General features: G+C 48.9%; 1 protein-coding gene across 20 annotated transcripts in view; it reads left to right on the top strand.

The window, feature by feature from the left end:
• LOC143673140 (voltage-dependent N-type calcium channel subunit alpha-1B-like) overlaps positions 1–22223 on the top strand; it is a 201198-nt gene that overhangs the window by 78327 nt on the left and 100648 nt on the right. For 9 of the 20 annotated variants that reach the window (XR_013170207.1, XR_013170209.1, XR_013170205.1 and 6 more), the window contains 2 exons: positions 2701–6559; positions 13683–17385. Coding sequence is in view for 9 of the 20 variants with exons in the window: in XM_077147477.1 (XP_077003592.1) it covers positions 6511–6559; positions 13683–14167 (534 nt within the window). In the remaining 11 variants the exon portion in view is untranslated. The remainder of the gene's footprint in view (positions 1–2700; positions 6560–13682; positions 17386–22223) is intronic. The other 11 variants (XM_077147484.1, XM_077147482.1, XM_077147478.1 and 8 more) reach the window with 5 other exon arrangements.

Here is a 22223-nt window from a genome sequence, read left to right as displayed (position 1 = left end):
TTATGCTCTTTATCAAGTTGAGGCAGCTCCCCTCTCTTGTTTTTCTGAGTTTTTGCTGTGAATGGGTGTTGAATTTTGTCAACTGCTTTTTCAGCACTGATGTTGTGACGTGACTTTCTTCTTTAGCCTGTTAATTGGTGGATTTCATTGATTGATTTTTGAATATTGAACCAGTTTTGCTTTCCTAAAATAAACCCCATATATGATTATGGTATGTGAGTCTTCTTATATATTGCTATTTGCTAATTTTTAATTTTTTAAAATTTTTTGTGTGGTTTTGTTATCTGTCTCAGTTTCCCAGTTGCTAAAACAAATGCCATACACTGGGTTGATTTAGAAATGAGAATTTATTGGCTTATGGTTTAGGAGAAGTCCAGAGTTGAGATGTTAGCAAGGTGCTGCTTTCTCCCTGAAGACTATATCATTCTCGGGTTTGGCTCCCAGTGATCCTGGGTCCCTGGCTTTTCTCTCACATGGTGTTGCATGTGGTGGTGTCTTCTCCCTTCTCCAGCTCCATCCTGTGGCTCACTTGTGCTCTCTCTCTCTCTCTTCATCTGTCTCTATCTCAATTTCATCCTGCTTATAAAGGATTCCAGTGATCTGGATTAAAGCCCAACCTGATTCATGTGGTTTCACCTTAATAGAAAATGACATCTTCATATGGTCCTATTTATAATGGGCTCCTACCCTCAGATTAAGAACATGTTTTTCTGGGGTGCATAATTCAACCTGCCATAGGACCTTATGTTTGCTTTCTGTGGTTTTCAAAGTATTTCATTATAATTAGTGGGAGGGATAAGGAAAAGTATGTCTACTCCACTTTCCCGGATGCTGAGTCCTCTTTTTACAAATGAAGAGTAATTGTGGTAATTTGGTTGGGGGAGAATTGCTGCAACAGTTTGTGGAGGTGAGGGTGAGAGTGCAGCAGCACCCCCTCTGTTTGGGGAGGGGGAGGGGGTGAGGGCTGCTTGCGGGGAGGCTGGAGGCTTTGGAGGTCATCAGAGCCCACAGTTCTGAGCTGCATGCGGGGCTGGGCAGGGTTGTAGTGAGGGATTGTGAGCCTGGTTAGGGTGGGAGTTCTACTTTTTTCTGGGGCCAGGGATCTTGATGTCCAACCTAGAGTTAGCATCCAGGGGTCAGAAGCCATAAGCTGGTCAGCCCAGGGACCAAGCATCTACCATGGAAAGAGGAATTGCTTTCCCTCAGCCCTGTGAGGCTGGTGGACCTGCAGGGAGGCAGCCCTTGGTGCTCCACACAGCCATGGCCAGTGCCTAGCTGCCCCTCTCCTGCCCTGCCCTGACTGGCACCTGGCCCGGGACTTGTGGACTGCCTCTGAAAAAAAGTACAGAAGTACCTGGGGTGTCCCCTTGGCCCTGGCTCCATCATGGCTGCCTCCAGCACCTACTCTAAAAAGGATCCATAGAAAACAACAAGCAGTAGCCAGGAAATGAACTGGATTCAGAGGAGCTCACCCTTTTGCAGGCTGTTTTATTTTTTAACATTTTTTATTGTGAAATATAACATATATGCAGAAAAGTAATCCATTTCAAAGTACAGTTTAACAAGTAAGTTGTAGGGCAAATTTTAACCTATGGATTACGGATCCACAATTTCAGGTATTTCCTTCTGGCTGTTATAATCCATTAGAAACTGAAAAGAAATACCTATATAATTATTCAGTAGTCATAATCCTATGTGAAATCCTAACTTCTGTTACAAATCCTCCCTCTCATTTGATCTTTCTCTCAATCTTCAGGGGTATTTGGGCCATTACCATTTTCACTTCTTCATGTTGAAAAGGGCTGTTGACATCATGGGATATGGGGTAAAACTGTTAGATGTTTTTGGAGAGGCTGGTGCCTCTGGGTTTCAGGGCTTTGCTGGCCTAGGAACAGTCGGGAGGTTTTAAGTTTCTGAAAAATAAACTTAGTATGACTTTTATAGAATCTTAGATAGGGCCCTGGGTTTTCTTTAGGGTTTTCAGGAGTATTGTTGATTATGGCTTGGCATACTGTGGCAATTAGCAATATCTAGCTGAAGCTTGCTTTAAAAAGCAAAAGATATGGGACCACTTTGGTCGCTCAGCTATTCAGATTATATCTGAATGTTAGCTTCTGTCTTGCACCAGTCATGTGATGAGAATTGATGGTGAGAGCTCATGGGGGAGCTTTTTGTCAGGGGGTGGACACAGTCTATATGGAGAAACCAAGGCATGGGGCTCATAGCTGCCCCAGGTGTGGAGGCCACAGCAGGCAGAGGTCAGACCTGAGGGTTAGGAGCCTCCCTTCAGGAAGATGTTTCCTTGGAGCTTCCCAGGTATATGGGACAGCCTGGGGAGGATGTGCATGTCCTACTAGGAGGCGTCCGAACAGGCTGGACACACACACAGCCTACCGGATGTGTCCTTGGTGACTTCTGGCCCACTGGGGGACCCCTAGGCATTTCAGCAGTGATGGTACCTGGCCGGGAGGGACCCACAGCCCTGGTTAAGGCTGTGATGGTGCTCAGAGCCCACCTGGACCTGTCTGCTGGTGCCACACAGATGCCGCCTAAGAGTATGTCCAGTCTGGAACCCTGACAGGAGCTCGGTCACAGCCCAGGAGGCTGGCCTGATCTGCCTGCCCTTCAGGGCCAGCTTCTGCAGCCAGGGCATGTGTCTTGACCACCTGTACTTTCTCATTTTCTTCTCATTGCTTCCAGACAAACGATGCAGCAGGCAATACTTGAAACTGGCTCTACTTCATCCCTCTCATCATCATAGGCTCCTTCTTCATGCTCAACCTGGTATTAGTTGTGCTCTCAGGGTAAGAGGCCAGGAGTGACCCTGTGGGCATGGCCATCTGGGTGAGTACCTGTAGGTTTGGTTGTGCAAACAGGTGTGGATGTGTGGGTGTGACCATGCGGGGTGGGCATGGATGTACAGGTGTGGCCATGTGGGTGTGGATGTGCAGGTGTGGATGTGTTGTGTGTCCTTGTGTTCTTAGGGTGAGGGAACAGAAGATGGGTCCCCTGGCCCTGGCCCTGACCCTGAGCCTGACCCTGACTGTGAGTCTGAGCCTGAGCTTGAGCCTGAGCCTGAGCCTGAGCCTGAGCTTGACCCTGAGCCCAAGCTCAAGCCTGACACTGGCCCTGGCTCTCACCCTGGCCCTGGCTCTTCCTGCCTCCCAGGCCAGGGTAGAGGGGCTAGCCAGGGTAGAGGGGCTAGCCCATGGGTGCCACCCTCTGCAGCTGATACCAGCCTTCTGGGCTCTGGCCAGTTTTGCTTTCATATCTCTATCCGGTCTCTCATGGGATTTTTCCCCCAGCCTCTGTCGTGGCCTCCTGCTTGGCTGTCCTCTTGCCCAATCCTCCATCACACCCTTGGCCTTCCCCTGACCTCTGTCCTCTATCCTCTTGGCCTCAGGGAAGTGGGCAGCCATGGGGACCCCAAGGAGCACCTCTGTCACCATGATGTGGCACTATTGGGGTGACTCCCGTGTAGGGGACTGCAGAGTCTGGTGGGCCCGAGGGTACTTGTCCAGAGGCCTGGAAGGGAGCTGGCCTACTCTCCAGCCTCACTCCCTACACAGAAGGGAAGGCCTGCCACCAGCATCTTTCCAAGGGGCCCCCTTAGCCAGGGCCTGGTGCAGAGCTCCTAGTCTGGTGGGAAGTCACATGGTCTGGGCTGGGACGGGAAGAGGGAAGCCTGGAACTCAGTGAAGACCCCTGGAAGCAGCCCCTCAGCTGGACCCAGAGGAACCAGAAAGGAGCTGGGTGGAGGAGGGAGGCAGGTATTCTAGGTAAAGATTATCTTGGGGAGAGGTTAGAGATATGAGAGGTGCATACATGTGCAATGCATATTCAGAATGGAGGGGCAGGGTATTTGTGCAATGTACAAATGGGGTGGGGTGTGGGATGCATGTGCAAGGCACACTCTAGGTAGATGGGTGGGGTGCTTATATGAGGCACTCAGGGTGGAGGGGTGTGTGTGCAGTGCACACTCGGAGTGGAGATATAGGGTATCTGTTCAAGGCACATTGAGGTGGAAGGGCAGGGTATGTGTGTGTGAGGCACACTAGGGGCTGGTGTGTTGGTGTGTATGTGGTGGGTACACTTGGGGCTGGATCTCGAGGGTGCGGTGGTGCAGGGCAGCAGATGGCTTGTGAGTGGGGACCCCAAGCTGAGGAGATGGGGCCTGGGTGACATGGTGGACTTGTGGGTGGCATAGGGCTCAGCTGCTCTACTGTGTGGCTGGGCAGCAGGAAGTGATTGGCTGGTGGTTTCTGCACTGAAATGCTGCCTCTGGGGCTGTCCTGGGGGCCCTTCCCTTCTGGGGTCTGGCTCTCCTGTCCCTAAGAGGCCTTTAGACAGGGTTAAGGACCATTGGATTCAGCAGGGCTGCACCTGAGCTGAAGGAGCCTCTTCCCAAAGCCCCATCTGCAAGGGCCCATGCCAGGAATTGGGAAGGGTGCAGAGCTTTTGCTGGGGGCCAGCCCCCAAGGTAGGCGAGGTGGCTAGTGTCCTGGTCAGGGTGATGCTGTGCAGCCCCCCAGAGGATGTGCAGGAAGGGTTAGAGGGCAAGTGAGAGCAGAGATTGGAGGGCAGCCCCTTGCAAATGGGGTCAGGAGCCTCCTGACTTCCCAGCTTTTTCCCCTACCTGGAGGCCCTTGGCATGGGTAGGTGTGGCTGAGAGGCTAGCCTGGTTGGAGGCCCGGTGGCTCTTCTCTCCTGGCCAGGTTGCAGCTGTGCAGGTCCTGGCATCTGGGTCTATGAGCCTGGGTCAGGCCTGGCTCAGAGCCAAACTCTCTCTCTTGCCGGGGCTGTGTGCCAGAGGCCCACTCAACCCAGAAGCTGCTTCTCCTGCTTGCCTGAGAACAGGCATTGCCTATTTGCTGTGGACAAATGAGCAGCACCTGCTGGAGCTTTGGCAACCTGTAGTCCATTAGACGCTGGGCCAGGCTGGGTGTTGTCTGTCTGTGTGCATGTGCATAGGTCTGTCCTGTGTATGTACATGTGTGTCTGTGTGCAATGTGTGTAAGTGTGTCTCTGTGTGCATGTGTATGTGCTAGTTTTTCTGTGTGCATGTGTGTGTGCAGTGTGTATATGTGTCTCTGTAGCATGTGTGCATATGTCTGTTCATGTGTGTGCATGTGTGTTTTCATTTCTGTGTGCATGTGTCTCCATGTGCATGTGTGTATGCACACATCTTTCTGTGTGCATGTGCACTCTGTGTACATGTGCATGTGTTTCTGTACATGTGTTTCTGTGTGCTTGTGTGTCTGTGTGTGCATATGTGCATGTGTCTGAGTGCTTGTGCAGTTGTGCATTGAATAGTTTGGGGTGCTGGGAGGCCAGGGTTGGGGTGGGAGTGCTGGGCTTTGAGGGAGCGTCTCTTCTCTGCTGGTCACTGTGACCATAGAGGGTCAGGGGGACTCAGGTGGGTAGAAGGTCTCTCTTCTCTCCTGGTTATTGTGAGCCCCAAAGGTTTTGTTGAGGCAGCATGCACTGCAGATGTTTTCCTTTTGCCTCTGGCCTGTCCTGATCTAGTCTCTTCTTTTTCCTGCTTCTAGCAGTGGCATAGTGAACATTTTTCTCTGGGAGAGTTTTGTCCCAGAGCTCTCCCCAGGCACGGACAGGGTGGTACATTTGCCCTGCCCTCCCGAGCATCCACTCCAGGACCCAGGCGTTGTTCTTGGGTGGTGGGAGTCTGGGAACTGTCCAGGTGGGAGCAGGAGCCCTGCTGGCCACTCCCTGCCCTGCATCCCCTGCCCGGCCCCTCCTATCCCAGCCCCTACCTAGTCCCCTCTGCCTCTGGGAGGTGCTCCTGTGGGGTCTGCAGGGTGGGGAACTCAACTGGTCTGGGTGTGGGGCCCCCCCTCACCTGGCTGTGTATGTGGGGTGGGGTGCTCCTTCACCTGGCCTCTGTGCAGGACGGGGTGCTCCCTCACATGGCCTGTGTGCTGTTCTTGTCCCCCTACTGTGCAGCGAGTTTGCCAAGGAGCACGAGAGGGTGGAGAACCACTGGGCACTCTTGAAGCTGCACCAGCAGCAGCAGATTGAGTGGGAGCTCAACGGGTACCTGGAGTGGATCTTCAAGGCTGGTGATACAGTGGGAGCAGCTGCCTCGGGGCTACTGGCCAGTCCTGTGATGGCACCCTGCCCTGCATCCCCTGGCCACATGCTGGGTGACCCTGAGCACATTGTCCTCAAGCCTGGCCCTGCCAGCTGTACTCTTTGGGCTGACCTCGAGCCAAGCTCTCTCCTCCCAGTGTCCGGTTCCCCTCATCGTAGGAGTTTTCTCAAGGGCCACTCTGTGGGGGATTCGTGGATAGGGGCCAACAGGGGCCACTGCAGGTGGGAATAGGGGGCACTGCAGGTGGAAACAGGCCAGCAAAGGCCTGAGGGGCTGTGCGGGGAGCGGATGTGGGCCCTCCGAGGTGGGTCCTACTGGCTTCCATGAGTGGGAGGGTGGGCGCTCTGTCCAGGCCCTGGTGAGCTCGCCTGAGGCTGTTCTCCCTGGCAGCGGAGGTGATGCTGGCCGAGGAGGATGAGAACCCAGAGGAGAAGTCGCATTTGGATGGTAAGTGCCCCTTGTCAGTGTGCCATGCGTAGGAGTGGTCTGGGCACTTGGACACACACAGGGCATGAACGCACCCACATGGTGGCACCCTCAGGGCCTTCGGGGTGGGGCTTGCTGCCCGTTGTGATGCGGGCCCTTTTCCTTCAGCTCCTGGTTGCTTTGGGGGCCATATGGGTGCTGTGGGGTTGTGAGGGCCGCGGGGCAGGGGCACTTAGCAGGGGGGTGCTGACTCTTCCTTGGGGGGTTGTACACTGTACTCCTGCCCTGTGTGTCCCTGATGTGGGGTGGACGTGGCTGTTGTAAGCTCAGCAGGGTCCCCCCACAGGGACAGGCCCAGCTGGTCCCACGCCCAGAGCCTATGCTGGCTGTGCAAGCCGACCGAGTAGGGTGACAGTTCATGCCAGGTCCTGGGTCATGGCAGCACATGCCAATGACATCCCCCTGCTGGTCGGGACAGAGAGCCCGTCCCATAGCAAGTCCCACTGGATGGGGTGTTGCATGGCCTGGGAACTGCAGGGAGGGTGTGGCTGTACCCATCCTGGGAGGGGTGTCTGCACCCCGGGGCCATGGCAAAGGTGGCTGAGGGCTTGGAATGGGGTCGTCCAGGTGGGGCTGCATCCCTGGTCTTGCCCCGTCAGCATAGCCCAGTTGTCCTGGCAGCCAGGACTGCTCCACGGACTTCAGTTTGGAGAGAAGGGGACTGCAAGGACCCACTCTCATATGTCTTGTTCTTGCCCTGGGGACTGAGAGGGGCCAAGAAGTCAGGAAACCCCCTGACCTCTGAAAAAAGGGCCAAGTGGTGCCTGGAGAGCCTCTGTCACATGGGAAGGCATGTAGTAGTTTCTGCTGATCCTCTCTTAGCTGCCCTGGGGCAATCCTGGATTTCCTCTCTTAGCTGCCTTGGGCTCTCTCCAGGTTCTGTCTTTTCAGTACTGAGTGTCCTTACTCCGTATCACATGGGAAGGCATGTGGTGACATCTGCTGGGCTCTGCATCTTCTACATCTCCAAACGTCTCTGAGTTCTCTTAAAGGCTCCAGTAAACTAATTAAGACCCACTCTGAGTGGACGGAGTCACATCTCCATCTTATCAAAAGGTCCCACCGTATAGTATTGAATCAAGATTAGAAAAAAGCTGTTCTGGGTTATACAACAGTTTCAAACCAGCATTTCCCATATCCTGGGTAGGTGCTTTAGCTCCCTCTCACTTTTTTTCCATTTCTATGATTTCATTTGTAATTTTTCGGGATTGTAATTCTCATTTCACTTACTAGTAGTTTTGAATCTCTTTTAAAAGTTTTTATCTTATTTTTATTATTTTTTCATGGGCAGGCACCAGGAATTTATTTTTAATTGTGGTAAATATACATAACATAAAATAACTTTAACAATTTTTAAATGGACAATTCAATGATGTGAAGTACATTGACAATACTATGTAACCTTCACTATTTCTAAACTATTATCATCATCCCCAACCAAAACTCAGCCATTTAGCAGTAACTCTCTCCCTCCTGCCAGCACGCTGCCTCTTTTTACAGCTGAGTAATTTGCCATTGTGTGGATGGATCACATTTGTTTCTCCATTATCAGTCAATGGACAATTCAGTTGCTTCCCCCTTTTGGCTATTGTGAGTAACTCTGCGATGAGCACTGGTGTGCAGATATCTGTTTGAGGCCTTGCTTTCAGTTCTTTTGGGCAGAGACCTAGGAGTGGGATTGCAGGGTCATAGGGTAATATTACGTTTAACTTTCTGAGGAGCTCCAAATTGTTTTCCACAGTGGCTGCTCCATTTTATATTCTCACCAGCAATGTACAAGAGTTTCTCTTTCTCTTTATCATCACAAACAATTGTTTTCCATTTTTAAAATATTAGCTATCCCAGTGGGTATGATGTGCTATCTTATTGTAGTTTTAATTCGCATTTCTCTAATGGTTAGTAATGTTGCATATCCTTTCATTACTTATTGGTTATTTGAATATCTTCTTTGGGAAAACCTCTATTCAAATCCTTTGCTGTTTTTAAAACTTTTTTCCCTTGAATTTTAGGAGGTCTTTATATATTCTGGATAATAATCCCTCATCACATAAATGGTTTCCAAATATTCTCACATTCTGTAGGTTGTTGTTTTACTTTCTTGATAATGTCTGTTGATGCACAACAGTTCTTCATTTGGATGAAGTCGATTTTATCTAATTTTTTGTTGTTGCTGTGCTTTTGGTGAAAATAAAAATCCATTGCCTACTACAAGGTCCTGCAGATATTTCCCTAGGTTTTATTGTAAAAGTTTTATATAGTATTAACTCTTGTGTTTAGGTTGTGGATCCATTTTTAATTAATTTATGTATATGGTGAGAGGTAGGGGTCCACATCTTTTGCCTATGGATTTCCATTTGTTGAAGAAATGATTCTTTCCCCCATTGTATGGATTTGGCTTCCTTGTCAAAAAATTAACTGGCCATAGATATACACATTTACCTCTGGACTCTCAATCCTGTTCCACTGATCTAAAGGTCTATTCTTATTCCAGTACCACACTTTTAATTATGGTAGCTTTGCAGTATGGTTTGAAATCAGGAAATGTGAGTTCTGCAACTTTGTTCTTTTTCAAGATTGTTTTGGCTATTTGGAGCCTGTTGAAATTTGATATGAATTTGAGGATCAGCTTTTTCATTTACACACAAAAGAGTGCTGGGATTTTGATAGGGATTGCACTGAATTTGTGGATTGCTTTAGGCAGAATTGACATCTCAACAGTATTAAATCTTCTAATTCATGAACATGGGATGTCTTACCATTTATGTAGGGCTTCTTTAATTATTTTTTTCAGCAATGTTTTGTAGTTTTCAGTGTATACATCTTTCACCTCCTTGGTTAAATTTATTCCTAGATATTTCATTCTTTTAGATGTTACTGTAAATGAGATTTTTTAAAATTTCCTTTTCGTATTGTTCATTACTGGTGTATACAAACTCAAATAATTTCTGCATGTTTATCTTGTACCCTGCAACTTTCTTGAATTTGTTTTAGTTCTAGTAGATTTCTTGTAGAATTTTTTGTATTTTCTATATATAGGAAAATGTAGAATGAAAATAGGGGTGATTTGACTGCTTCCATTTAGTTTGGCACCTTTTATTTCCTTCTGTTGCCTGAATGCTCTGGTGAGAACTTCCAGTAAAATTCTGAGCATCAGCGGGCATCTTTGTCTTGTTTCTGATCTTAGGGGAGAGTTTCAGTCTTCCACCATTGAGTATGGTATTTGCTGTGAGCTTTATAAAAATACCCTTTATCATGTTGAGAAGGTTCCCTTCTTTCTGTTCCTAGATTTCTGAGTTGTTTTTTTTTAACGTGAAAGGATGTTGCATTTTGTCAAATGCCTTTCCTGTGTCAATTGAGATGATCATGTATTTTTCTCTAACTTCTTTCTTTTAATGTGGTAGATTACACTGATTTTCTTATGTTGAACGATTCCTACATTCCTGGAATAAATCTCACTTTCTCATGTGTATAATCCCTTTAATACACTGTTAGATTAGGTTTGCCGATATTTTATTGAGGATTTTTGCATCTGTATTCACATGGGATATTTGTCTGCAGTTTCCTTTTCTTGTAGTGTCTATTAAGCTTTGGTATCAGAGTATGCTGGTCTCTGAAATGTATGTGGAAGAAATCCCTCTTATTTCTTGGTAGAATTTGAGGACTCTCAATCTTTTGGTAGAATTTAAGAAGTATGAAATCTACTTAAAATGATAGGTAGAATTTGGCAGGGAAACATCTGGTCCTGGACTTCTATCTGTTGGGAAGTTTTAAATTACTGGTTCAGTCTCTACTTGTTATAGGTCGGTTAAGATTTTCTGTTTCTTCATGTGTCAGATTAGGTAATTTGTATATTTTAGGGAATTTTTACATTTCATCTAGGTTTTCTAATTTGTGGGCAGATAATTTTTTGTTCATAGTGCCCTCTTCGAATCTTTTTTATTTCTGTGGGGTCAGTTGTAATGCCCCCAATTTGATTCCTGGTTTTAGTTCTTTGTGTCCTCTCTCTTTCTTTGTCAGTCTGGATTGTTAATTGTATTGATCTTTTTAAAAAATCAATTTTTGGTTTTGTTGATTTTCTCTATTGTTTTTCTGTTCCCTATTTCATTTATGTGTGCTCTCATTTTTACTATTTCCTTCCTTCTAACTTTGGGTTTAGTTTGCTCTTCTTGTGCTGGTTTCTTTAGATTTAAAATTGCTATTGATTGTGATCCTTCTGTTTTTTTTTTTTTGGGGGGGGGGTGCATGGTCCGGGAATCAAACCTTCTTTTTTAGTGTAGGCATTTAGAGCTATAAATTTCCCACTGTGCACTGCATACACTGCATCCTATAAATTTTAGTATGTTTTTTCATTTCTCTTGAGAAATTTCCTAATTTCCCTTTTGAGTTCTTCTTTGACCCATTAGCTGTTTAATAGTATGTTGTTTAATTTTCACATATTTATAAATTTTCCAGAGCTCTTTCTGTTATTGATTTCTAACTTGATTAAATTATGATCTTAGAAGGTACTCTGTATGATTTCAATATTGTTTTTTTTTAAGATTTTGTAGCCTTAACATGTGGGCCCTCCTGGAGGATGTTCCGTGTGCACTAGGGTAGAACACGAATTCTGTTCTGTTGGGTGGAGTGTTCCCTGCTTGTCCATTAGGTCTAATTGAGAAAGTGTTGCTCAAGTCCTCTCGTTTCTTATTGATCTTATGTTTATATATTCTGTCAGTTACTGAACATAGTTATTAAAGTTTCCAACTTCTTGTAGAAACATCTATTTCTTCCTTCAGTTCTACTTTTATTCATATATTTTGGGGTCGTACTGTGAGGTGCATATATATGTTTGTAATTGTTATATCTTCTTGCTTGACTGAATCTTATCAATCTGTAATATCCTTTTTTGTCTCTTGTCATCTTTTTTGGCTTAAAGTCCATTTTGTCTGAAAATAATACTGCTTTTCCAGCTCTGTTTGCTTACTGTTTTCATGGAATATCTTTTCCTTCCCTTTTACATTTAAACTTTTTATGTCATTTGTACCTACAGGGAGCCTTATAGATAGCATATAGATGGATCATGCTTTTTCATTCAATCTGCCAATCTCTGCCTTTTAATAAGGGTGTTCAATCTATGAACATTTAAGGTAATAACTGAGAAGGAAGAATTTACTTCTTCTACTTAGATATTTGTTTTCTATGTGCCTTGTATATTTTTTTGATCCTCAGTATTCCATTAGTGCCTTTTTTTGTATTTAATTGCCTTTTTTTTAGAAGCCTTTTTTAATCCCTTCTTTCCTTTTTTCTTTATCTTTAACTTATTTTCTTAGTGGTTTCCTTTGTAATTACAATTAAGATCTTAAAATAACAACTAATATCAGCCTAGTTTCTGGAGTATATAAATTCTCTACTCATATATATCTCTATCCCTCCCCCCTTATATTGTTATTTTCTCAGATTATATCTTTATACATTGTATACTCATCACGTAGATTTTAAGTATTATTTCACCCATTTTTTTGTTAATTCATATGAGGGGAGGGGAGGCAGTCACAATACAAAAAGTATAATAATACAGGACTTTATATTTTCCTATGTAGTTAGCTTCCCTGGTGTTCCATATTTCTTCTCAAAGCTTCAAGTTAATCACTAGTGTCCTTTTATTTCAGCCTTGGCATGTGGCCGTGGTGGCCCTCTTCAGGGTGCCCCTGAGGGTCATGTGAGCTCTTGCTGGCAGTGGTGCCGCAGTGGCAGCGGGTCACTGACAGTGCAGCCGTGCCTGGGCCTCACCCAGAGCAAAGGATCTCTGTAGTAGGGAGGCCACATAATTGCCATGGGGGCCCTGTCATGGGTGCTCCTCTGGACCCTCCTGTGTTGCTGTCTGTCCAGATGCGGCTGCTCAGCTTATAAGCAAGTCTCTCCAATGGTCCCGGGAGTCTGTCCAAGTAGATGCCAGTTCACGTTGCTCTCAGTGTGTCACTGAGTGTGGATGTGCATACACATAACACATCCACAAGTATAACTGTACACACAGATATGTGCAGGCACACACAGACATGCACATAGCACATGCACAAATATGTGGGCATGGGCATAATACACAAACACAAGTCTGCGGGGACATGTACTTAACACGTGTATACACAGCACATAATATGTGTACATATGGACGGTCATCCACATGTGTACATACATGCACATAACGCATTTACCCACACGCACACAGGTGCATGAATATGCACTCCCAGTACTTATCTGTGTCCAAGGCCAGATGTTCAGAGCTGAGAGACCCATCACTTGGGCACAGCTGGGTGCTCATCCAGTGCCTGGATTAGTGCAGTGACATGCCCAGAGGTACACGGACACACACCCAGCTCTTTATCCAGGCAGAGGGGCAACCTGAATAGACAGATTCCCATAGAGCCCCACAACCTGGCGCCCCACCCCAGACTGTGTTTCTGTCTTCACACACTTATCCTGAAGGTTTTGATGTGAAATAACCCAGGGGGAGCCTGTCCTCAGGGCCTTGCAGCCTGGCCTGGGAGTTGGGTACAGAGCAGGCGAGATGGAGTGATGCAGTGTCACTGTGAGCATTGGGAGGGAGAGGCCCGAGGGCTCGAGCTTAGACTGCATGGCTAGGAAAGGGTGCTACACCGGGTCTGGGAGGAATGGCACTGGTGTGTGCCAGAAAATGCCAGAAGGTTGCTGGGTTTGGGCGGTGAGTAGGGAGAGAGGTGCAGGAGAGAGTTGAGCACCCAACTTTTCCAGGCAGCATTTGTTTGGACTGTGGGTTATAGGGTCCCTGCTGCAATGACACAGCTGCTCAGTGCTGCTGTCCTTGCAGGAGAGAAGCTAAGATGACCTGGACTGGAATGAGCTGGGTACCCCAGTAAAACCACCTCCGGTAACTGCTGAGCCCCAGCTAGGGAGCCAGGGAGGGGTGCCCGGGGGAGGAACAGGGACTGGTTAGTGTCAAGAGAAAAGCACTGCTAGCCATGGACAGTGGTGGAGAGTGGGAGCTGCCCAGGACCTGTGTCCATTGGTCTCCTTGTCTGGAACGTGGCTTGTGTGAACCCAGCTCTGCCTGCCTTGTCCTCTCTCCCAGGTTCTCCCTTCGCCCGAGCCAGCCTCAAGAGCGGGAAGAATGAGAGCTCTTCCTACTTTCGGCGCAAAGAGAAGATGTTTCGTTTCTTCATATGCCGCATGGTGAAGGCGCAGAGTTTCTACTGGGTTGTGCTGTGCGATGTGGCCCTGAACATACTGTGCGTCGCCATGGTGCATTACAACCAGCCACAGCGGCTCAGTACCGCCCTGTGTACATGCACGCCTGTGCACCCCTCATCTCCCAATCTCCCCCCTGTACCTGTCCACCCATTCCTCCGCGCCCTCTCACACTCTTCCCCTGTGCCTGCTGGTTCGCTCTTCCACCCAATCTTACCCTCCCCCATGCACCTACCAGCCCTTCTCACCACCCCCTTCCCTCTGTACCTCCATGCAGGCTCTCCCACCCCCTGTTACCACCCCCAACTTCTCCGTACTGCCCTTGCTGAACCAGCTCTGGTCTGCAGCCTCCTCCATAGTTCAGCTTAGACCTGGTCAGTCCCCTTGGCGACCTCTGTGGGGTGCTGGGCTGTGTCCAGAGTCTGAGGGTGACCTCCCGTGATGGCGGCCCTGCCCTGCTGATCCTCTAGTTTAGAGAGGGGCATGACATTAGCGGGGGGCATGGGGCACCTGGAGCGTAAGCCTTGTGCGGGGCGGCGGGGAGGCAGAGTGGGCGTGCCAGCAGATGCAACCGTGTTCCTTAGGAGGTGGTGCTTGGTTTCCTGCGGCATTGGCCGCTGCTGCCCTTGCTCTGACTCCTCTGAGGGCACTGCCCATAGCTGCCTCCAGGCATGCCCAGGACTTCCTACTGTCGGGGCTGCCCTGTGGTCCTCTGGGTACGAGCCTCTGGACAGGCCACAGAGTCAGGCATGACTCGGGTTCTAGCTCCAGAAATGGTTCATACAAGGTGAAGAGGTATTCAACCGGTGGTTGAGGCTCCTCGCTCCCCACCCGGAACCAGCATTGAAATGTTTGAGGGCGGGTCCTTCATCCCTTAGGGCTGTGCTGGCAGATGAAACCTGAAGCTGAGGTTGACCTACCTCGGGAAGAGGATTCAAAAAGGCAGAAGCCGGGCAGGCCACGGTGGCTCAGCAGGCAATGCTTGCCTGCCATGCCAGAGGACCCGGGTTCGATTCCTGGTGCCTGCCCATGTTAAAAAAAAAAAAAAAAAAAGGCAGAAGCCGAAAAACAAAAACAGAAAACCCTGGTAAAAAACAAAAGCAGAGGCAGAAGCCAGCAAGGTCCCTGCGTGCGCTCCCCCTGCACCCTCCAGCTCTTCGGGGCCAGTGGTGCCCGGGTCCGTGAATCCTGAGAGCCCCTTCTGGCCTCAGAAAAATCTACCATGTGCACAGTCTCAGCTTGAGGTCTGGAGTCTAAGATGAATTTCTTTTCTGGTGGCCGTAGCTGAAGTCCCGGGGACAGCCCGGGTTCTAACTGCGGGACGCGAGCCCCCAGCGCCTCCTCGCGCTGCAGCCCAGAGGAGCGGCGCCCTCCGTGGGTCCTGCCCGGAGTGCAAGTTCCTCTGCGTGCAGCACACCCAACCGGGCTTACGCACCCGCCAGTCCCGAGGCTTCGGGCTCGTGGACCCCTCCTCCGGCCACTCGGGGTCAGCGCGGCCCCGAGTTAGCAGGGGCTGCGAGGAAACGGCAGAGAGTGCGCGGCTCGAAGAGGTCCGGGGGGCGCGTCTCCCGGAAGCAGGTGGGGCAGGGCCGGACCCTGAAGGAAGGGGCGGCAGCGGGCGGGGCAGGGTGGTGACATCATCCGACGAGACCCCGTCTCTCGCAGCTGCCTGGACGGGATTCGCCGGAAAGTAGCATCTCGGTTCCTTGGGCAGCGGGTGTTTACGTCAGGCCTCTTGGCTCCTTTCACTGACCTTGCTGACCTGAGTAACTGCCCTGTCAATACCCCGAGCCAGACAGAGCAGTTGGCACAGCCGCTGTGGAGCCCGGGGCGCAGGCAACGTATCCCCAAACCGGACGCGTTATTGAACCCAATGGAGGCACAGGGTGCTGTGTATACTGCGGCATGGGAGCTCGGAGGGGGCCCCACGAGATGCAGCTGCAGAAGCGGGCAGGCTCATGGAAAAGGCCGGCCCGTTTGGAGGACCTTCAGGGCGCGGCTCTCACTAGGGTTGGGGAGCAGGCTACGAGGTAGCCTGGAATTGGCGTCCCCATCACGGCCCTCAGCGAGGAGCTACAGCAGTGACCCGCACCCTCATGCACACCAGCTCTCTGTGGCTCTTTAGAGGCTTGGGGGGTGCGACACGGGCAGGGCTCAGTGCCTGATTGGCCCCTCCCTGACCTGCGCGGTCGATTCCTCACGCTCTGACACCAGCCTCACTGGGACCTTGCGGGCTCCTGGGGTTTCCGACCTGTAGGCGGAGGCCCCAGTGCTCGCCACGGAAGGGGCTCCGTGTGGCAGGATTCTTGGACCTGATGGGAGCAGGGCAGGGAGGAACATGGTGCTGTGCCCCACGTGGTGCGGGTCGGCTCAGCCTTCACGCTTCACTTTTCTTACACACTCACCCACTGCTGGCCCCTCTGTGTTCTCGCTTCCCCCAGATGAACACAGTTTGACTCTGTCTGCCCCCCCTCCCGTGGCATGGGTACTCCTGGAGAGGGGCTGGTTGCTCCCTATAGTCCCAGAGTTTGTCTGTCAGGTGCAAGTTGCAGGAATGCAAGGTGAGCGCCTGACTTTGATCTTTCCGGGCTCAAGTGGTTGAATATCGGATACTGAGGACCTTTTCCTGATGAGAGCAAAAGGACTGAAGAGGGCTATTCTCTGAAAAGGTTCATTTTGGAGACTGCTCCTTGCAAGTACCGAGGTGCCTGGTGGCCTGACCTCTGAGCTTGTGGGGGCGGGGCCCGGGTACACAGGTGGTAGAAGTGAGGACCCTGCCAGGAGACCCTCCCTGTACAGGTGTGTGGGGGCTTATGGAGTGGGCGTCCACCCCTGGCTGTGCAGGAAAAGTGGGCTAGGGGTTCAGCCCCAGGTGGGCGTTTGGTAGAACTGGGGATGAAAGTAAGATTTCAGGGTGCAAAGAGATGGGGCTAGCTGGGTGCCCCTCCTCTGCTTTGTCTAGAGCAGCTCTGTGCAGGGCTTTAGGTGGCAGGGCCTGTCTGCCAGGGACTGGATTCCTGAAGCTGCCGTTCTGCTGGCAGGTGGGAAGGGAATGGCACCTCCTGGGAGCCTCATATTGGGTGGTCTGGGGGGCTCACAGAGTAGAGGGGCAACATGTGAATGAGGTGAAAGTGTGGCAGGTGGGCTGGGCAAGGCCTGTTCACGCAGAAGGTTCTGACGATGTGTCAGAAGAATTTCAGAATACAGAAGCCCTGCCCGTGGCCCCACCTGAGCATGGTGCAAGGTGCCCACCTCCTGTGGAGCCTGTCTCCCAGTGTACCCTGACCTCTGCCACCACACCGTGTTTTGGGTGGCACCAGCCTCGTTCCACCCTCTCCTGGGCTCACATTTCCCAGGAGACTGCAGGCCTGGGGGGCTTACCCCAGAAGGTTCCTGAGGTCTGGTGCTTCCAGTCTGGGCTGGAGCCAGGATGGGGGAGGCCGCGAGCTAACACCCCTCTTCTCTGGCTTCTCCTAGACTTTGCAGAGTTTGTTTTCCTGGGTCTCTTCCTCACAGAGATGTCTCTGAAGATGGGCCTGGGGCCCAAGAGCTACTTCCGGTCCTCCTTCAACTGCTTCGATTTTTGGGTGAGTGAGATGCCTGGCTGTGGATGCCTGAAGGGACAGACAGCATTTCCCACTCCCACTATGCTGTGCCCAGGTGGTGGGGGCTGTGGTCCTTTGTGGGTCAGATGGTCCAGAGGTTCAGGGCCTCAGGGGGAAGGTATTGGCCACTGTCCCTGGCTGCAGAATCCCAAGGCCAGGATTACTAGGGTAGATCTTGCGTCTGTCCTCACTGTTCCTTGCTGGAGCTGCTTTCACCCCTGTGGGGACTTTCTCTTGCCATGCTTTCCATGCGTTCTCCATCTCCTTCCAGAGCTACACGTTTTATTTTGAACCCTGCATAGGACCACAGGAATGTCCTCATTTCTTTTCCTGTGCCTGTTATGAGCCTCCCTCTGACTTCCCCTGGCCCCGCTCAGTTTGGCATCACCCATGGCTGAGGCCTTGCAGCCCCGTCCATCTCAGGGGTCCTGCTGACCTATGTGGGGCTCTGTGCCCCACCCTGAGCTCAAGGAGATATGGTCCTAGCTCCCACTGCCTTGTGGGCCCTCAAGGGCAGGCAAGGGCATATGCCCCAGAACCACCCCTGCCAGGATGAAAAGGTGCAGCGGCCCCCCTGAAGGACCCTTTAGCCATGGCTATGGCTCAGAGAAACCTCGAGGGGTAGGCAGTGCTGGGGTTAGCAGAACAGGGTTAGCATAGGGAGACCATGTGTGCTTCCTCCCGGGTGCTGAGCCTAGGGCCCAGGATGTGGCTCTTCCAACACTGCCCGAGGCTGAGTCTGGTCCTCTGTAGGAGAAGTGGAGGTGCTAGGACCCCAAGCATGGACTTGGATCTCTATAAGATTCGCAGTGGTCAGAGAGGGGACCCTGGACCAAGGTAGAAGAGAAACTCCAACCTGAAACTTCGATTTAACTTTGTGTCTAGCTGTGGCCCTTGCTCTTATTAGCACTCACCTTCAACAGTTGACAAAACAGATAAGTCCTCACAAAAGCCTTCATTTTATAGACAAATAACTGGACATGATTTGTTATCAAAATCACTCATGGATGAGTGATTTGCCTAGCACTGCCCAACTGGTTTTCAGTGGAGGCAGCATTGAGCAGGTGTTCTGCCCGAGCTGGTGGTTTGACACTGTGCTCGGCTGCATGCTGACCTGTGATTTTGATAGGTGGCTGGGAAGAGATCGGGCTGCTCCTTATCTTTTGGTCTTCTTCGCAGAGAACTGAGGAGATGCCAGTGATGGTTTATCTTTAACTGAGTTCTAATCTTCTAGTTTGAACTAATGGATTGCAGGACATGGGGGTCATTTTCACATAAGATTAGTGAAATGTACTAGTTATCTATTGCTACATAGCAAATTATTCTGAAATGTAGTGGCTTAAAACAAACATTTAATGCCTCCTAGTTCATTTGGGTTGTGAAGCTAGGTGTGGCTGAACTGAGTGGTCTGGCAAAGGGCACTTGTAGGGTTGTTGTCAAACTGAAGGCTGACTGCGGTCATTCCCAGGCTGAACCGCAGCTGCAGGACCCACCTCTAAGCATTCTTGCTGCTACCGGCAGCCCTTAGGGCATCTGCTTCCAGCCTCACTCACATGATGTGGCCAGGCATTGTCTCCTCTGCAGTGGGTCTCAGAGGCTGCCTGCCAGTTCTCAGAACCGGGCAGCAGGGAGCCGAGGGAGAGAGCCAGAGAGCACCTGAGATGGAAGCCACAGTCTTTTTGTGGTGTGATCTTTAAAGTGACACCTATCATTTTTGCCACATTCTGTTTGTTAGATGTGAGCAGCTATGCCCAAACCATCCTTGAGGGGATGAAATTACACAAGGGGGTGCATCCCAGGAGGTGGGGTCACTGGGACTCACTTTAGAGGCCACCTATCATGTCAGCATATGGGAAAATTTTTGAGGATGAATAGAAAGCAGGGGGGATGTTTGGATATTGTTAATTAAAAGGTTTAGAAAACACGGCACACAGGTGGATGATTTGTGAGCACTGAGAAAAACTGGTTGACTGGTACCAGTATATGGCTACTGATTACACATTTTGGCACACGTACCTCATTTGTGGTTTTTTTCAAAACTAGATTTTAGTTTTTAGAGTTGTTTTAGGTTTACAGGGAATTTGTGCAGAAGTTGAGAGAGTTCCCCTATTTCCCCCTTTACACACACATACTATAGCCACAATTTCCCCTACTATTAACACTTTGTATTAGAGTGGTACATTTGTCATGATTAAGGAACCAGCAGCGGATACATTGTTATTGACTGAAGTCGTTAGTTTACATTAGGGTTAGTATTTTGTTTATGGGTTTTGATTAGTACGTGATGTCATGTGTTCACCATTATGGTATCATACAGATTAATTAGTTCCACTGCCCTAAACTGCCCTTCTCCCACTGAACCCATGGCAGCCACTGATTGTTTTGCTTTCTCTGTAGTTTTCTCTTTTCCAGAATGTCATATAGTTGGAATCATACAGTATGGAACCTTTTCAGACTGGCTTCTTTCACTTAGAAATACACATTTAAAGTTTTTCCATTGCTTTTTTTTTAGCTTGATCGATCATTTCTTTTTGTAGCTGAATATTATATCATGTATGGCTGTACCAGTTTGTTTATTCATTCACTTCTTGAAGGAAATCTTTGTTGTTTCCAGTGTTTGGCAGTTATGAATAGAGCTGCTGTAAACGTTTGTGTGTAGATTTTGTGTGGATATTAATTTCCAATTCATTTTGATAAATACCTAAGAGTATGATTGCTGAATTGTATGGTAAAGCCTGTTTAGCTTTGTATGAAATTCCAATATGTTTTCCTATGTGGCTTTTTTATATTGCACTCCCACCAGCAATGAATGAGAGTTCCCTTTGCTCTGCATCTTTGTCAGTACTTGGTGTGTCATTGTTTTGTGTTTTAGTCATCCTAATAGGTATCTTGTTTCAGTATTGTGTTTAATTTTCATCATTATTTCAATGTGCAGTTCCCTAATGACATAGGATATTGAACATTCTTTCATATGCTTATTTGCCTGGTGTGTATCTTCTCTTCAGATTATATGTCATCTCTTAATTGGGTTGATATGCCTTGTTGTTGAGTTTTAAGAGTTATTTACATATTTTGGGCACAGGTCCTTTATCAGATGTGCATTTTGCAAACATTTTTTTCCAGTCTGTGTCTTTTCTTTTTCATTCTCATAACAGTGTCTTTCATGGATGAGAAGTTTTTCATTTTAATGAAGTCCAACATTAATTTTTTCTTTCATGGATTATATTTTGGTGTCATATCATTGCCAAAACCACGAGGACCTAGTTATATCCTATGTTATCTTTTAAAGTTGCATAATTTTGAGTTTTACATTTATATCTATTTTCTCTTTTGAGTCAATTTTTCCGAAAGGTGTAAGTTCCATGGCTAGATTCTTTTTTTTTTTTTTGTCATGTGAATGTCCAGTTGGTCTAGCACAAATTATTGAAAAGACTATCTTTTCTTTATTGAATTTTCTTTGTTCCTTTGTCAAAGATCAGTTAATATGTTTGTATGGTTCTATCTCTTGGCTGCCTATTCTGTTTCATTTATCCATTTCATTTCCAGAAGAGAGACCTGCAGGTGGCAGGTCCCCACCAACAGGGAGGGCAGATAGAGGGGAGTCTGTCATTTCCAATATGTCTCTATGATAAACGCAAGAGCTTAATTTGGACTGAAAAATGCTGTTACGACCTCTTTGAAAAGTAGGGTCATGTGTGAAGTTCTTAGCATAGATGCGACTTTTGGTCGTTGTCTGTTACAGCAACCTGTGTGTGTGTGTCTCCTTCCCAGAACCAGCCAGTTATCACAATTAAATGCACACTTGAGATTCCTTCCTTGTTCACTGGTGCCTTGCCAATCTCCCCCTTAGATGTAAAGCTGCGGTGTGTGGGAACCAGCAGGAACAGGTTGCAGAAGTGTGCATCTCTTCCCACCTCCCTTGGTAGCTGGAAGTGGCCCTGGCGGGAGTATTTACGCCATGAAAATCAGCAAATGCTGCAAATCCTGGAGGAGTGGGGAGTGAATGTCCGCTTCCTTTCCCTGCCCCACCTGGGAGAGCCCATTGTAGGACACACTGGCATGGGTGTCCATGCCGGCTTTGTCCTCCAGCTGCCCCAGGCCTGGTGTGTGGCTGGTGCTTGGTAAAGGTTTCCTGGCCCCATGGAGCGATGTGGTTATGTGTCCTACTCTGAGAAAACGGTTTCCACTCAACTCTGCAAGTGTTGATTCGGTACCTATCTTGCATGGGACCTCAGGGTTTAGAGATGGAAAACTGATTGCTCCCTGCCCCCCTCCCACCCCAGGCTTGTGGTCTGGGCATGGGGGTTAGGGGAGGATGGCGGTGTGCTGGTATGCAAGGCAATGCGGTAGGCAGCCGGTCAGGGCTCAGGATGGCAGAGATGAGAAGACGGGTTAGAGTGTCCCCCATTTAGATACTGGAGGATTAGAAGCAACTAGGATTTTTTTTAAAACAAATTTTAGTGTTTTAAAATTTGGCTGGCTTTTCAGATTTCCAAAAGGTTTGGAAAAAATACTACAAAGAATTCTCATGCACCCTTCACCCAGGTCCCCCAGATGCTACCATTTTATAAAACCACAGCACAATATCAAGAACAGGAAATAAATATGGATGCAGTGTGATCACATAATCTACAGATCTTATTCAAATCTGGCCATCTGTCTCACAGCTGTCCCCTTTCCCCTGGTCTGGGCTTCATCTAGGCAGCTCTGCATTGTGATGTGACCAGACATGGAAACAAAACAGGCTCTGGAGGGCAGGGAGCTGCCCCCCTTTTACCAAGCTGTGGGACCGTGGGGGCCTTACCTCTCTAAGCCCCACC

Source organism: Tamandua tetradactyla, unplaced genomic scaffold (assembly GCF_023851605.1).
Source record: "Tamandua tetradactyla isolate mTamTet1 unplaced genomic scaffold, mTamTet1.pri scaffold_141_ctg1, whole genome shotgun sequence".
Taxonomy (NCBI): domain Eukaryota; kingdom Metazoa; phylum Chordata; class Mammalia; order Pilosa; family Myrmecophagidae; genus Tamandua; species Tamandua tetradactyla.
This window is presented reverse-complemented; position numbering and strand designations above follow the sequence as displayed.